General features: G+C 37.0%; 1 protein-coding gene across 3 annotated transcripts; it reads left to right on the top strand.

The window, feature by feature from the left end:
- The first annotated feature begins 20 nt into the window (after nt 1–20).
- On the top strand, nt 21–11,365 carry LOC145229259 (GRIP and coiled-coil domain-containing protein 1-like). 3 transcript variants are annotated; one of them, XM_080094560.1, is made up of 15 exons: nt 21–79; nt 678–843; nt 935–1,005; nt 1,339–1,469; nt 1,972–2,035; nt 2,643–2,800; nt 3,361–3,542; nt 4,033–4,256; nt 4,699–4,796; nt 5,257–5,430; nt 7,448–7,647; nt 8,154–8,262; nt 8,675–8,811; nt 9,462–9,527; nt 9,707–11,365. In XM_080094560.1, the coding sequence occupies exons 4-15, from the start codon at nt 1,395–1,397 to the stop codon at nt 9,864–9,866; spliced, it is 1,647 nt and encodes a 548-aa protein (XP_079950686.1). In that variant the 5' UTR covers nt 21–79; nt 678–843; nt 935–1,005; nt 1,339–1,394; the 3' UTR covers nt 9,867–11,365. The 3 variants fall into 3 exon arrangements, with proteins under 3 accessions (XP_079950686.1, XP_079950688.1, XP_079950689.1); XM_080094562.1 differs by having other exon boundaries at nt 927–1,005; XM_080094563.1 differs by lacking the exons at nt 21–79; nt 678–843; nt 935–1,005; nt 2,643–2,800 and having other exon boundaries at nt 1,389–1,469.
- The last annotated feature ends 5,074 nt before the right edge of the window (nt 11,366–16,439 follow it).

Here is a 16,439-nt window from a genome sequence, read left to right as displayed (position 1 = left end):
AGTCAATCCTTTCCTTGCTAAGTCATTTGCTTTGTGGAGTTGGTGGCGTGCGGAGGTGGAAGGCTGGCGGTGTTATAAGGTGAGTGTCAATGTATTTGTTCTTCCTAAATAACTGTTGGATATTACTGATACACATTGACACTTGTATTAGGAAAGTGTTAAAATTTGTTACAAAGGAAATTAAAGCAAGTTCATTAGGGCAAGTGTTACAGTTATGTACTACTTAACTACTACTAGCTACGGTACCGGTAGTTCATAAATTTTGTGTATGCCGATATTTACAAACATTGAATAAAATTAATCAGTTCTTATGCACATTAAAGAAGAAAGATTAAACTATCCATCAACTCAATGATATTAATTTAAAGTTAACTTAACATATTTAACGTTAAGTGTTGTTAAAATTGGTAAACAAAGTTGACTTGGCTGTTAACAACAGAACCAATTCACTAAAGCATTTACTGTATATGGCAAGTTTATCAACGCGCGCTTTTCTGTGACGTAACAAAAGCGCTTTCCTTAAGGCGCGGATTTAGAGCATCGCGTCTCGTGTGCGTTTTTGCCTGCACAGGTGTTGGCTTGAGCGCAAAGAAACCTTCGTTGTTTTTCAATGATACAATACTTTCCTCAAAAACGTAGTACTGATGTCATATATATAATGTGCTTTTTATTGACAGATTCAAATCACCTCGTCTGCCGAACGATTTCGTTCAACTCAATTCTCATCCATCAACCAACGTTCCTCAACTTCAAATACTTACTAGTATGTAAACATAGGAGTCTGTCGTGGGTCAACCGGGTTTGCGGAACTGTTAGGCCTAACTTATGTTAACTGGCGCTAGGGTGAGTGACCTATTCTTTGCCGAGGAGGATCAGTAAAAGGAAGTCTTTCTTGGTCAAAGAATGGTCGATTTAAAATGTTTTAGTTCAGCAGAAACGAAGATTTGTTGTCTACAGTTGAAAAACAAAAAGATCAAATTTCACGTTATGAAAGTCAACTAAGAGGTAAAAAAGTTGGATTTTTGTTTTGCTGTGTAAATTTCAGATAAACTTAATGTGGTCAATATGTTTTACGTCTTAATAAAAACCCAAAACTGATTTGACAAGACACCTATGAAGTTTTTTACGACTAAGTTTTACACCAAAAAGTAAAACACAGAAAATCATACAGTTTGTTATAGTTCGAAAACTCAATGACACAATGTTAGCTTTATGATGACATTCTAACCAAGTTAAAAAAGCTATTTCTTTTTACGAAATATATTTCAAAATGCAACTTGACAATATCAATTCCCTTTTTAATGTTTTCTGTACATTGTCAATATGATTTTTTCGCAGATATTGTGCAAGCTTACAAAAGTTAGCAAAATGAAAAAGATGCTCTTGAAGTTGGGATGAAAGCTTTGACTTCGACTGCCGCGAAAAGTTCAGAGAGATTGAAAAAGTCACAAAATGACAAGACGCAGCGGGTAGTTAATGTTTTGTATAGTTTTTGTAATGATGTAACATGCAATACAGCAGAAAAAGTGTTTGAAATTGTGACTTTACTCATAAAAAGCTTTTTTTTCATGATTGTTAAAACTGCTATGGACATTCTTTATCTTGTACTATGTAAGCACCAGCATCAGATATGTTTTACACTATTATGTAAACCTTTCACCAAAATAAAGTAACTATTTACTTAGTTTAGCTTGTACAGTGAACCATGGTTAATTCAGATCCATTTGGACTAAAAAAATTGATCCGGATTAACCAATGTCGATTAGTTCAAGCCTTACCACATTACAATTTTGTTCCTCGAGTTTTGTGTGAAATCTGGATTAACAGAATATGTTTTACGGAGCGTTTACTGTATTTAAAGATGTAGTCAACCTGTAGTTGCAAAGGCTGACAGTTATATTTCGCCTTTTTAGCTTTTATTGAACATGATAGAAGTTTTGAAAAACAGATAATTGTGCTTTTATTATACAGAGCTCAAATGATGACGGATCTGGAAGTGAAGACCAAAGCAATGCAGAATCCAGCAGCGAACAAGGTACATGGTTTCTATGGTAAAATTGTGAATTTGTGCTTTTTTCAAGTAACTGTGGTGCAGTGGTTCCCAACCTCAATCAACAAAATCCTGATTTAATAATTTAAAACGTTTTCATTCCTCCCCCATAGACTACATAGTAAATGCTAAACTATACAAAGATCATTTGAAATCGGATATTTTATCCACTTCACAGGTTATATCTAGTGGTGCGATTCATTTTTTTTGTCAGCCAGTTCTATCACAAAAGTCATACTTTTCAGTCGGATTTCAAAAATCGGTGTATCAGATAATATTCAAACGTCCATTGACAGTAACTAGTAATGCTAACCGGTTTGCTGATCTCATAAAATTTTGTGAGATGGATCTATAGAACCTGTGCGAACCAGCTGAATCCCACCACAGGTTACTTTTTCAGAGGTGTAGTGTCTATTTATAAACCACATGAATAAATTAAAGTAAATTCCTCCCCTCAAGCTAAAAAAATCCACTGCTTTAGTGCATCACTTGAAATGGATTTCTAGGTTTAACAAGCAAGCTTTTTGCTTATGCTAAAACACCACTGCCAGCTTTAGCATGTTTTCTAACTCTTTATTTTTTTATGTTTCAGCTGACGATGAAAGTTCTCATGTTGAAGAAGAAAATGCAGATTCTCAAATCCAGCATCTCAGATCACAAATCTTCACACTAACTACATCATTGTCAACTGTCACTAAAGAAAAAGCAAAGATTGCGGCAACATACCAAGCTGATAAGAAAAACCTGAAGGTTAAAGTCATTGTATATGTTGTATAGTATATGTTACTGCTAATAGATAAACGTTATAAAAGCCACAGAATAGGAACAAAAATACAATTTATTCTTGTATTTCATTATCTAGCAGACACTTAGGCTAAAAGATAAACATACATTCTATACAGGGGCGAGCCCTGAAGCATTCATGCAGATCAGCAATCTTAGCATAACTATTAATGAACCATACTACACCACGCCTATAGGGGGGTTTAAATCCTTTGCGGACTGGATTTTCCCACTCAATGCCTTGATATCCTTGGGAGACCTGGCATAACACCTCAATGGCCTAAACAGACACTTTTATCAGTTGCATATGCTTTAAAATAACTTTTTGCAAAAGTACATATTACACCTTGAGTTTACTGTTTTCTGCCTTCGCACCACTAATAATGGCTCAGAATTTCGTTGGAACAAACTAATAAATTGATTTTTTGATGTGCTGATGCAATTCTTGATGCATTTACAACAACATATCAAAAATTTATTACATCTATGTAAAAAATTCATATACGGCAATTTTTTTGTTTTTGTAGCTTGAACACAAACGGCAGCTGGAGTTAGAGCGCCACCATGTGGAAGAGGTGGGGATGAGAGAAAGACAAATTGCAAAGAATGAGGAAGAGCGAGTGGCCGACCTTGAAAACCGACTCGTGCAAATTTCAAACAAACTTGGAATGTACGACGGATCAAGACAGAAGGACCAACTCTCGATACAGTAAGTTCAGCAATTGGTAAAATTTTTGAGTTGATTCAACGCGACTGATCAATTGTTAAATTTGTTTGGTGTTTGCAATTGAAGTGTCCCTGCTTTTGTTTTTTAAAGGTTGAGTTGTTTGCATTTAAAAACAGTGAAAAGTGTCATAGGAAATTACACTTTCAAGTTTGTACCATTGATAATACGCTTTAAAAATCTAGTTGATAATACGCTTTAAAAATCAGGTATTCCTATGGCAACACAACTAATCTATTTAAAATGCGAAACTTGTTGGATGTTCGCTATTAAACTGTTCTTGCCTTTATCTTTTATAGTGGATCAACTTTTGCATTTAAAAACATTAATTGCCAGAAGAAACCTAAAATAAACTACAATCAAAAATTGACTAGTTTGAAAATAGTATTGAATAGCTTTATGTACATTGGGCAGTAGACATCCCTCTCAACGAGTTATTATGCCCACCTAAAACATTTGCTGTTAAAAATCACAGAAAACTGAAAGACAGAATATCGCAACTTGATGTGGAAAACACCTTGCTATCAAAACAGCTCGATGCATTCAAACTAAGCAAGAAGGAAGATATGAGTTTGTCATCGTTAAAATCCAAACTGGAAGAAGCTCTGGATATCGATGGATTGAAAGAGCAACTTGTGAGATATCAACAACTGCTGAAAGAGGCGGCAGCAAAAAGCAACGAACCAGTTGATCTCACAGGTTAATAACAAGATTGGATTCTCAATTGTGGTCATAATATAGAGCAGTGGTTCTGATTCTTATACGGAAATCATACCACCTAACCTAACCTAACCTAACCTCTGTTGAAAAAATACCACCTAACCTAACCTCTGTTTGAAAAAATAGACACATGAATATGCCCATTTTCTTACCCTGACTAGTATAAGAATGAATAATTTTTAAAACTTTTAAAAGCAAGAAACCAAACTTTATTCTTGTGTTTAACTTCATCAATAAACAAATAATAAACTTCCCAAAGAAACAAGGAATTATAAACTCTAAACGTTACAATATACCAAGAACAATTTTTTAATGAAAGTGAAATTATCTTTTTGGCAATAAATGATGACTTGATCTATAAAGTAATATTAACTGTTATTTTCCACGAACCCAATTTTGTAATCACACGTCATCACTTTAGATGTAGTGATGTCGTTTCAATCTGAGGATTACCAAAAACTTTATCTTGAATCTCAACAAGAATTGCTTCAACTTAAGGAGGAATTTGAACGATACAAGGTGAATTACGACTTAAATTTTAATAAGTTCAATTTTATTGGTCCCTGAGCATGGAACATGGTTCCCTATTAGGAAGCAACCATGTACTGTATCAGTTTTTTAAGGCTTTTCTTTTGCTGAAGGAGGACATATATTATTTTCCTTCATACTTTTTTGGTTGTTTCACCCATTTAGTCAACAAAAACTTTCCCATTTAGTCAAAAAACACTTTCCCATATAGTTAACAAAAAAACAAAAAAGATTCAAACTTTTTCAAATTTACAAAATTTTTAGATATTTACACAAAGTTTATCCTTCTTAACTTCAACCTCGGCTGACCCAGTGATTTACCCACAGGCTCCCAAAACATGTAACTTTAAAAATGGCCATACTTGTTGATGCAAATGCATAATCTACGATTGAAAGGCCAATTTGTGAATAGCTGATATGTTGGATTTGTTTTAAATAAACATGATTTCAGACAAGAGCTCAGAACGTCCTGAAGAACATGAAAGGAGGTCATTCCTCATCCGGAGGAGGAGCTGGATGCAACAGAGAGCAGGAGGAGCTGAAGAGACAACTCCAGGAGGCGAGGGAGCGACATTTTCATCTCCGAGCCACTTGTGATGATGCGCAAGAAAAATCGGCCCAACTTGTAAGTTCGATTGAGTTTTAAATAATACAAATTTTCTGGCAATTGTATTTATATACATGTCGTCTTGATCAGGGTAAATGTCACTGAATGCGCGTAGTACATACACGATAAACAAAGGAAAAAAGATTTAAACGCAAGCACGTCACAACGCAATGAAAACACTGCACGATAACGAATTGTGCCTCTGATCTGTGAGCAGGTGCCTGTAGCACGCTGAAAACATTGCGTTTATTTCGCATCGCACCAAACTAGTGTTTTTCAACCTTTTTTGAGCCACGAAACATGTATAAATTTTTTTATCTATAATAATAATACAGTATTGCGAACATAGGCGCCGACTTTAATTTTTTCCCGGGTGTGCCATATTATATGACGTCATGAAATAGCAAATTCATTTCATGTCGCTACATATGGTTAGACTACGTTACAACTTGCAGTATATAAGATTTCACAACGTAATTCCACCACCAGGCCCTTATGCTATTGTTGCAATTCAATACATGTTTGTGCGCAGCAATACATGTTTGTGCGCGTTGCACATTACCAAAAATGGGAACCACTTGCCGAAATTACGGGGAGGCGGAACAATTAGGATAAAAAAGATTTAGCTCAGACGTCACCTTACGTCACAAATTACTATAATGTCTAACATTTATTTTGTATGTAATAAATATTACTAAAATGCTTTGTTTTTACGCAACTCAGCACACATACTTCTGGCCTAGTCATCGCAAAAATCATTTCATACGCTTTTAAGTCGCTTGTTTCGTTTACAACGTGTCGCCTATTTAACCCAGTGAGTTGTATGTGACGCATTATTAACTTTAAAGTTTGGTGTACTTCAAACGATGTCTTAAACTGCAAGAAACTTTCGACAAGCTAACAAGTTAATTTTGTAAATGTACGTTTGTGAAGTAACATTAAGCGTTGTTGTTTTTTCGGTTGAAACTTGACAGTCGTTGTCCTTGCGGCAGAGGCAGTCAGAACAAATAGTGAGCTGTATTCTCATAATTTAGTTCACAAACGCAAAACTTTTTTTGTCACGTGGTTGTTGACGTATAACCCGAGGCTGCGGTGTTTTCCCTCCTCCCGTAAGCAAGCGCCAATACATACCTGTGTTGTGCTTTTTGCCACCGTATTTGTTTAAATTCCATGCTTCTTGAAGACGTTAAAATTGTCACAATTGTAATGAATGCAAACAATTCATAGGTTGTAAAACAATAAACGCGATTGAAATCAATTGTGTATGTCACGTATTGGTTCGTATCAGAATAATTTTCACAAAGCATATAACGCATGACTAACAATGGTCCGATTTTCGGGTATGCGGCATACCCGAGGATTTCGTCCGGGTATGCCTGGCATACCCGGCATACCCGGCATACCCGTGTTCGGCGCCAATGATTGCGAAACCACAAACGAAATTTTAGAAATATGCAATAAAGTAAACAAGCTCACGCTCAGCTACTGTAGTGTGTAGCAACATGCCCACCCAAATACATTCTTTTTATTGCACAACAAAAAATAAAGTAAATAACGATAGAATATCAAACTGGTAATATTTGATAATTATTTGAAAGAAAAGCTTATTACCCCCGGTGTTCCAAAAAAATAATTAAGCTAATAATTTTCTTGCGGAACTACTGACGAATACCGGTTAAAGATTACTGCACTAAACAATCACCAAGCCGGAAATAGCTGCGCAACGTTGTAACGTTATGGAGCGCTAAAGAGTGAAGGGTACAATTGGTGGATTATGATTATACGCGCTGCAGCTACACCGTATTACGAGGCGGTATGTGTTTGGGGGTCACAAAACAGTGGAATATTTTTCCTGTTTTAATGGCATGTTTATCAATCTTGTGGCAAACTATCTACAAAAATCACATTTGTAATCTTTGGTAGTGACTGAAGAGCAAAAAACATTTTTCGTCAAGTTTTAACCTCAGTTCAGTTTTGTATGAGTGCCTTATACTAGATGTCACATGTAAGTCTCATAGTGCATTTTTTTGTGAAGGTGGTTGAACATCAGAGGGAGCTGGAGAAGCTGGCTGCCATCCACAGGGCTGAGCTAGAGAGTCAACAGGAGAAACACAATCGTCGAATCACTGAAGTGGAACGCGAGATCCGCTCACAACGTGAACGGACGGTTGCAATGTTGGCTGATAAAGACAAAGAGATTAAACATCTTAAAGCTTATACTTCGGCCTTCAGTAGGTAGGTTGCTTTATTTGTGGCTTCCAAAAGCAAACCCACACTTTGCTTTCTTTCCTTTAAAACCTCTTTCTTGGAGTGTTTTTGATAGATTTGTATGAAGGCCTGATACTTGGCCCCTGATTAACCCTGTTTTTTACAAAATAAAACAAAGCCCGAACCCGATAGTTGATAAAAATGCGGAAAAATCATGCCGAGTCCAAAGTTTGTCCCGATTTACGTTCGAAAAGTACTTCTCAACCTGTGTAGGTTTATGGGCTTAGACCTCCGAAAAAATTATTCGCGGAGAAATATACGAAGTAACGTAAACAGTAAAAAGTGCTGAGATATATTTTTCGTGAACACAAAACCTTTCACAAACTTACTTAGTTTCGTGATTTAGTTGCGGACTCACAAAACTTTTCACGGACTCATTTAAGCCCTTTGAGTTTTGGACATGAATAAGCAAACAGAAAACCACACAGTGATTTTATTCATTCTTGTTTAAATATCTGTTCTTTTTATTTCAGTGAATACCAGACAGTCGGTCACGTGCCTGAGTACGTACCACGTCGGTCAAGCGGAACGGATGACGTACAAGATCCGACTGAAGAATCGGTGTCGGAAATTATGAACAAAGTAAGATTTCTATGTGAAACCATAAAAGGAATTTCACACAATTGGAAAAATGTTAGGAAAGAAATGGTTTTGTATCGTTACACTTTTAGGGGAACGTATGACACAGACATGAAATTTACCTTAATCAAAACTAAAGTGCCATAGAGGCGGCCGTTGGAGAAATAAGCACCTGGAAGGACCAAAAGCCAAAAGATTGTACACTTTTGGCATAATTGTCAGGGTTATACAATTTCTCAAATCTTTCAGTACGGACCTTTCAGTACAAAATATTCTTTTGTATGCCTAGTGGTATTAGAAAATAAAAAAGAACAAATTAGGATCTGGCTGAAAGAACATGGTAATCCTGGCAGTTTTGTACCGTAGTCTGCTCATGGTTAATTCACATGAAACATATTTTTACCACAACTTTCAGGGTTCCATCAACGACTCGAACATGATCCATTACGTGGAGCAGCTTGCGAGGAAAGACGTCACAATCAACAGTATCAGACGTCACAAGAAGCAACTTGAACTTCAAATCAGACAACTGCAAGGGGCCGGTATCATGAAGTAGGTTTAATCCTAATATGCAGTGATTCTCAACCTTTTATACACCCATTACAGTTTTATTACCCGCTGTTCTGTTTATTGGACAGTAAGTAATGTTCTGTCAGTCATATGTATCAGCTTTTTTTCACTCTCTATGCACAGTGGTTCCTAAACTCTTCAAGCATGTAGTCGACAACAAACTAAACTTTTTTTCCGTGACACACTTTGCAGGGCAACATATCAAAGTTTAATAAAACATACTTGCAACTTTGTGTTGGTAAAACCGATTGTGTGTTTTTATAACCACTAAGAAACAGATCAGCTTCTAAACTTTATTATGCATGATCGCATTTCGTCATTAGATCCTAAAACAGCATGGAATATTTCCATTTTTAAAATAACGTACATTTCGTGGCACAATCACTGCTCTAGGCACAGCACTCACCCCCTACGTTTAAACCGAATACTTTTGGACAGCGACTCTCAATTTAAAATTCATCACACAGTTCTCACACCTCTTGTAGTAGTTTTCTGAAAAGTAAGTATAATATTTCATAAGACTGGTGCTGGTTGATTGTTTTTGCACTTCTTGGGGGTCGTTTATTTTAGGTTAAGCACCCTCTTTATAATGTTTGTTTAAAAAACCTTAAAAAATGTATATTTTAATTCAGAGACGAGAAATATTCACAGGAGGTCGCCAAACTTAAGGAAGCCATGATGGAATACGAGCGGAAAACGTGAGTAGCTTTATCCTCACCAATACTGTACAGTGTAATTGTTTCGCAGAGAATTAACAAGCTAACAAAATAACAGTTAAAAAACGCTTTTTTGTGCCAATACAAGATATGAGTCTCTACTTTAAATTTCCTTTGTAATGTTGTTTCTGCCACGTCTTGTTATTCTATTCTCGCTTCAGATTACGCGAGAGCGCCAACATGGAATATCTCAAGAACATCCTCTTCCAATATCTCACCACTAGCGACGCCACAGCGCGCCAATGCATCCTCGTTGCCATAACAACCATCCTCCAGTTTAGCCCCGACGAATCGCGTCGCGCTGGTGTCAAGATGCGCTAGTGCGCATGCGCAAGCTGCAGCCACGTGACGTCGGTATCGTGACAGATAGCGCGTGATTGTTCGTTGATTATGACGTCATTAGCGGTGACGTAACGGTGTTATGTAGAGGTTTAAACGGAGGGACCAGTTTTATCAAGAGGTGTGTGTATACAGGCCCTGCGCCCTTTGTATAAAAGTCAATGGCGAAATCATGAAGCGTTTGATGTGCAAACTGTCGCAAGCGCAATCATGGCAAAAAGTAGAAATATACTGTAGTAGCAAATGGTCAGTTGTGAATCATGGGTGCCATATTTAAAAAGTTTTATGACTCATTTTACCATTTGTTGTATCACTCCTCAAGACTCTTTAAGACAATAAGCCTTGTTTAATCCCGACCCGTTTGGAACAAAAATTATGGAAAAGTTAGTATTTCTTGGTGTAGCAAATTATCGGTTTTAATTCACGGGTGTCATATTAAATTTTTAAGTGGTTTTACGAATCATTTGGCTGTTTGTTTTGTATCGCTGTTTAGGACTTTCAAACATCAGCAAAAGTATTATGTAAACTCTGTTTCAAACTAACACAACTTTTATGGAACGTTTAGAAGCAAACTTTGAATTTTTAAATAATCCGGAAAAAGCTGAGTAAATACAAAAACAATTCGCCAAGCTTTTTTATGCGATTACGCAGCGTGTGTATTTCTACACAAGTGTGCCGTTTATTGGGGATGGGCCGAGCCGAGCCAGAACCCGAGTACTCGGTACCGAGCATCGCTGTTTTGATGCTCGGTGCTCGGCGGAGCAGTTGCACAAACTGACCCGAGCGTTAAATTTGCATATTCATGCCCTGCTAACATATGTAACTAGTGTTCTGAAGGGTGTCTATAAACTACAACGAATGATTTTTCAAATGCACTAGATGGTGGAAAACGCGTACTTAATGGGCATGTACAGCTTAATAAAACACCGCCGGTGACGTAAGAGGCCTTGTAGAGCAAAAACGTAGAAAGGGGATTTTTTGTGACGTCATAATGCACCGAGCGTGCTCGGCCGAGCACCGAGCATTAAAGAGAGATGCTCGGTGCTCGACCAAACAGAACATTTGCAGTTTTGGCCCATCCCCACCGTTTATTGTTGTAATCAAAACTCAAATGCCAGAAGACACGCAATAAGTGATTGTGTATTTCAAGTGCTACAAAATCATGCACTAAACTTTCCAATCAAAATATTCTCTATCAAATATTTAAGCTATTTCTGCCAGACATATAATATCAAGTTTAAAGAGCTCTTCTGGCAAATGTATCAATACAATTGGCAGAAGAACTCTATGTTCAATAACTAACAATCTTTATCTCGTACGCAATTCGCATTTGGTCTATTTTATCCGAATCCATCCTGATTACGCAATATTAATATTGGTAATATTTGTTGATATTTTCTGTGGGTTGAAAGTTGTTGACATTTTGTTGTTTTATTGTGTTTCTATCTCGCTCTGCATTGTGCAATAAACTGTGTAACGAAGCAAGTTTCGGTGTCTAGCACTGCAGCATTGTAAGAAAATCAAAAAAATAATTTTAAGAAGCCCAGCACAGGTTTAGTTTCATATGTGGATAATATAAAACTCCGGTTTTGGTTACCTATTGCCAAAAAACATTCGCCGATATTATTAACTCAATTAGTTGCGTCTGTCTGCTGAACTATGACATCACAGTTACAATCAATCAAAAGCAAAACTGGCACTGTCTTTGTTCTAAAATAACATTAAGCAAAAATGTTCGATATTTGAAATTGAACAACTATTTGATGGGAATAATAATTAAATTGTTTTGCAGAAACGTTTCAGGGGTGATTCAATGATTGTTAACTAGTTTTATGTTTTAGTAACTGTTGTTTTTATATCATTAGAACTAAATGATTTGCATTTTGGTAGGAGTTCGTTTGCTAACTAGTTATGTATTTGACTTTTGAACTAATAATTTGTAAAAGGTTGTTTCACCAGCCAGATAACACATCTGAGCTGTTTCTGGAATGCTAGGGGCGTTTTTGTTCAGCGATGGAAAAGCGCTGTCCTGCTGATTGCTTACAGCGTTGTAGTAAAGCAGGCAGTTGACATTTTAGGTGTTCAAGTTGCACAGTTTGTTTTGATGATGATAAAAATGTCGACAGTTACACTGTGCACTGCGGGTTAGACAGGAATGAGGCTAATTGGTTAAAGTTACCATTTGTAACTACATGGATCTAAAGCTAAGATTTTCATAAAAATAAGTCTAGTACAGTTAAGTAAACTGATGAAGAATCAATGTAACTGCAAATCAAAGTGGAAAAAGTGCACAATGCAAATGACCTGGTCAGTAGATCAAGCACAACGTTGGTGGATTAATTGATAGGAAGACAAATGATAACTCGGAAATACAAAATGGTAGGTCCTCAGTAACCAGGTTTGTGAACAAAAATTCCTTATTTTTGTGATAGGTGCAAGTTTTTTCTTCTGTTTTTTTTAAATAAGGCTAATCAAATAAGGCTAAAGTGGTTAACAAAAAACAAAATAAAAATAAGATAGGTCTATCATAGAATGTATTGCATGTATGTGTTTTGCCATGTATATTTTCATACTTGCTTAATTTTAGGATTCAAGACTACTAATGTTGAATGACATCCAATCATAGACAATTGTTACGCCCTTCAACTGGAAAGTGATTATTGGAGGTCTTGTCACAGGTTAGCGGATCAAAATCTAACTATAATATCGATGGTCTTTGTGCAAGAACTCTTTTAAGTCAGGCCAGGCTTTTCCGGTAATTTTCTGACTTAAGTAAAAAGATAACAGATTCGGTCCAGAACTCAAACCATTTTGCTTATAATGGGCTTTTTTTATACCCAACTTTAAGAATTTTGATTTAGGAAAAGCATGTGCTTTAGGGCATATCCTGTAATTATGCGAGTATAACGCTTTTATGAGCGGAAGTTTTGCAGCACGAAGAAATAAGACAATTAACAATGGCGTGAATTTTGCAAAACTTCCTTCACAACGTGGCAGTTTTAATCCTTGGAATTCAATACACGGGATTTGCGCGTCCGTGCATTGTGGATAAAGTTTCTTCATAGAATTTCCGTTTTGCTGCGCTCGTAATGCAAACAATACTAAAACACTACAATGCGTTGCGAAACTCCATTAAGACATTTTCACGAACAAAATTCCATCAAGCGCATTTCGTGCTTCCGTCCTTTGTAGTTTGTTGCAACAATCCACGTTTTCGAAACTTATTCTTCTTATTTCCCGGTAAAACCCCACGAATCGTTATAAAAACCCTGGCTGTTTTGGAATTAAAGTCAGAGTTTCCATTGCAGTGAAAGAGTCGGTTGTTTGGTCGAATACAGGGGAGATTTGTTTATAGCGTGTGTGGGATTGTGACATCACTTTGTCGCTTGTAAAAGTAAACCCCTTTTAGTTAGGAATGTTTTTTAGGTTTGTGCAGTTTATCATTGCTTTAAATAATTTAGATTTGGTGTATCTGTTTACGCCCGACTAGCCGTAAGTTTAGCCTTTTTTACACAATGTAGCAACACATTATGTGGTCAATCGTTGAAAACGCCACTGTATTTGTAATGGTTTCTTGTTATGAAAGCGTACCAAAATCAAGTTACTCGTATATTGGTTTTGCTCCCTGCACTTAATATACGAACGCTTGAAACTGCAGCTACCGACCTTCTATTACTTAAATGTCCCTTGAACAGTTTAGGTATTAATAAGGGTAGTACAGTATTTAAACTTTAAACCAGAATCTCCCAGCTGATTGCTTGGTGGATAAAGATTGTAATATAAATTGGAATCTTATGCTTTGATAATTTAATAAACTTGAACCATTAATAAACGTGGTATCTAAAAACATGGCGCCGTAAAGTCTATTCCCATTGCCTTTTGTTTATCTGTAGGTTTTAGTAATGCGGTTTGCTATCGATCTAATGGCGTCATGCGAAACGCTTTACACTTTTATAATTGTTTCAACAAAGCGGTATGTTGATTGTAAATTGAGGTCTGAATTGCTGAACATAATAAACCGCTGATAATTCACCAGGCAAATGGGGTAATTGTTGTAAAGTTGCAACCTTGAAAATGCCGGTTGTTCTGTATGGTCAAGCGCAGTGCTTAACGACCGATGTGTTGTAGGAGGATGCAGGGGTAGTGCACTACTGTAATTTGCAACAAATTAGGCCAGTGCAGAATCTTGACCGAATAGTTCGGGGCGCCTGCTTGAGAGCGTTGTGGGTTCGAACCCCGTGAAAAATTTCTTCGGTTGTTCCGATTTTACGTCGTTGTAGTATTTAGACCGATAAATACTAGTTGTTTTGCGATCTTGTTGACGTTTCGTCCACCAGAACGGTAAGGCTTCTTCGGCCCAATGAAGTAAAGTATTTGCGAACGCACAAAACAGCTAGATACGATAAAATAATTACATGTGAACAAAGGCCTTGAAGAGTTGCGTGCGCCACAATACAACAGTGCATATCTAATGTCCATTAGATGCTGGGGAGGTTGGCCGTAAAATGGGCTTAAGTTTCTGTGATTATTGCGATTTGAGACATTTGAATTTGTAAGGCAACTTTCAAATACCAACATCTTCGACCCATTGGGTTGATGTTTTAAAGATTTGGACAATATTCCAATCAATGCTGTGGTCGCATTCCAAAACGTGTTCGCATCAGGCGGACTTTTTACCTCCCCTGTTTTTGACTGCCATTTCGTGTTCTTTGTGGCGCGAATTTAGATTTAGCTTGGTTTGGCCGATGTAAACCATGTCGGAATCACGGCAAAGCACCTGGTAAATAATTCCTGTACGGTATCGTGGCATCTTTTGGTCTTCGTAGCAACTGCCCAACTGTGTTTAGACGTTTTTTAGATTTAGACGTAAGCAAGTGAATGATTTAAACTGTCTGTTTCGTGGGGTGGTTGTGTTATTTGTCATGTGGTGCAAGCGGGAAACCGTTATTTCTCAACACGCGTGCAACATTCTTGCATTGGTGTTTGTGAATAGAGGTAGCTCTGATGTGTGTTTTGGCTCTGTTGTAAAGCGTTTTGGAGACTGTAAGTTTTTGGTGCCGTGGATGGTGAGACGTGTAGTGTAAATAGCGGTCAGTGTGCATGGGTTTCTTGCATATGAGCTTTTAGTCCGACCGTCTGGTGACAGCCACTTTCAAAAACGCGGTAATTTTGTGTTGTTCATTTTTATAGCAATGTAGGTTTCGGTTTTAACCCCAGTTGATGATCACAATAATTATTTGTATCAAACATTTGGACGTAAAAATTAAGATTCAAAACAGCTTAGAGAGTAAAGGTTAATAAACAGTGTTGATTAAATGCTTTACGATCCTTAATTTATTTTAAGCGATAGAGTGATATAAAAAAGTTTTATTGTTGATTTATTATTGTTGATTTATCTCCAAATTTGGATGCAGACCCAAAAGCAAAATTACTTGTGATCTGCTGTTATGAAAGATTTAAGTTTATTTAAATAAATTTTAATGACAGTTTTGTTTCATGCCACTGTTGTGATACAATCCGTACATCTGTAACTGAAGTTTGTGCTTACTGGTCGATGATAGATACTTTATGCGAAAATGATTCAACCTTTCTAGATGCATGAAAAAAGCCAAAAAAATCGCCCCGATGCAACTGAACAACAACTTTACACATTCCGCATTTGAAGTTTTTTAGTCGAACTTTAACCAAAATGTTGTTTGTCACAGTTTAATTCAAATGTTGATTTTATTCAGAATTCCATAGATAAATAACAATGTTGTGGTTATTGTTTCTATGGTTTGTCATCGGATGCGTGGAAGGTGAATGTCCGGGTGAGGATTTCAGTCTCGCTCCTCGACTTTTCACAAGTAAGTATTAAATTACTAACAAATTAAACATTTGCGCAAATTAAACAAACCTTGTTTGTTGACACAATTGGTTAAAAATGGCATAAAGTTTAGTAGACCTTGTTTTCGAACAGCAAACGCAACTGACAAAACAATTTTACAGAACCTGAAAATCTCTCGGTGTGTGAGGAACCATATCGTGATCCCAACTGCACCTGCCCTTCTTCAATGTTCCAATGTGCTTGTCAAAAGTTCGGTCGGTGCGAACGCAAACCAGGATGCATCGAGATGTCGCAGGTAAATAACGGATGGGCAGAATGCGAGGATTGGAGCGACGAGTTCGGTGACATTTGTCCCAAAGGTAGCTTTCACTGTGACTGCTTCAACACCACTTGTAAAAATGGATTTGGTTGTGTACCTGAGACCTGGCGATGTGATGGAAAAATGGATTGCCCAGATGGCAGTGATGAAACTTGCACTTGTCCCGCTAATAAAATTGAGTGTGAATGTCACAAAACCCACAACTGCACTTTGGGTAATGGCTGCATTAAGAAAAAACAGCTATGTAATGGACACAATGACTGTGGTGATTGGACCGATGAAGTTAATTGTACTTGTCCTGTTCACAAGTTTGAATGTTCTTGTTACCAAAGTAGAAACTGTACATCGAAAAGAGGTTACATCGGCAAAGATAAACAGTGTAACGGAGGAAATGACTGTGGAGATTGGA

Source organism: Phallusia mammillata, chromosome 5, assembly GCF_965637545.1.
Source record: "Phallusia mammillata chromosome 5, kaPhaMamm4.hap1.1, whole genome shotgun sequence".
Taxonomy (NCBI): Eukaryota; Metazoa; Chordata; class Ascidiacea; order Phlebobranchia; family Ascidiidae; genus Phallusia; species Phallusia mammillata.
The sequence above is the reverse complement of the archived record's forward strand: the minus strand, read 5'-3'. Positions and strand labels throughout refer to the sequence as shown.

Coding starts and splice junctions, on each gene's coding strand:
- LOC145229259 (XM_080094560.1), top strand. CDS start 1,395: ATGAAAGCTTTGACTTCGACTGCCGCGAAAAGTTCAGAGAGATTGAAA. Junction 1,470..1,971: donor AAAATGACAAGACGCAGCGG/GTAGTTAATGTT, acceptor TTTATTATACAG/AGCTCAAATGATGACGGATC. Junction 5,431..7,447: donor AAGAAAAATCGGCCCAACTT/GTAAGTTCGATT, acceptor TTTTTTGTGAAG/GTGGTTGAACATCAGAGGGA.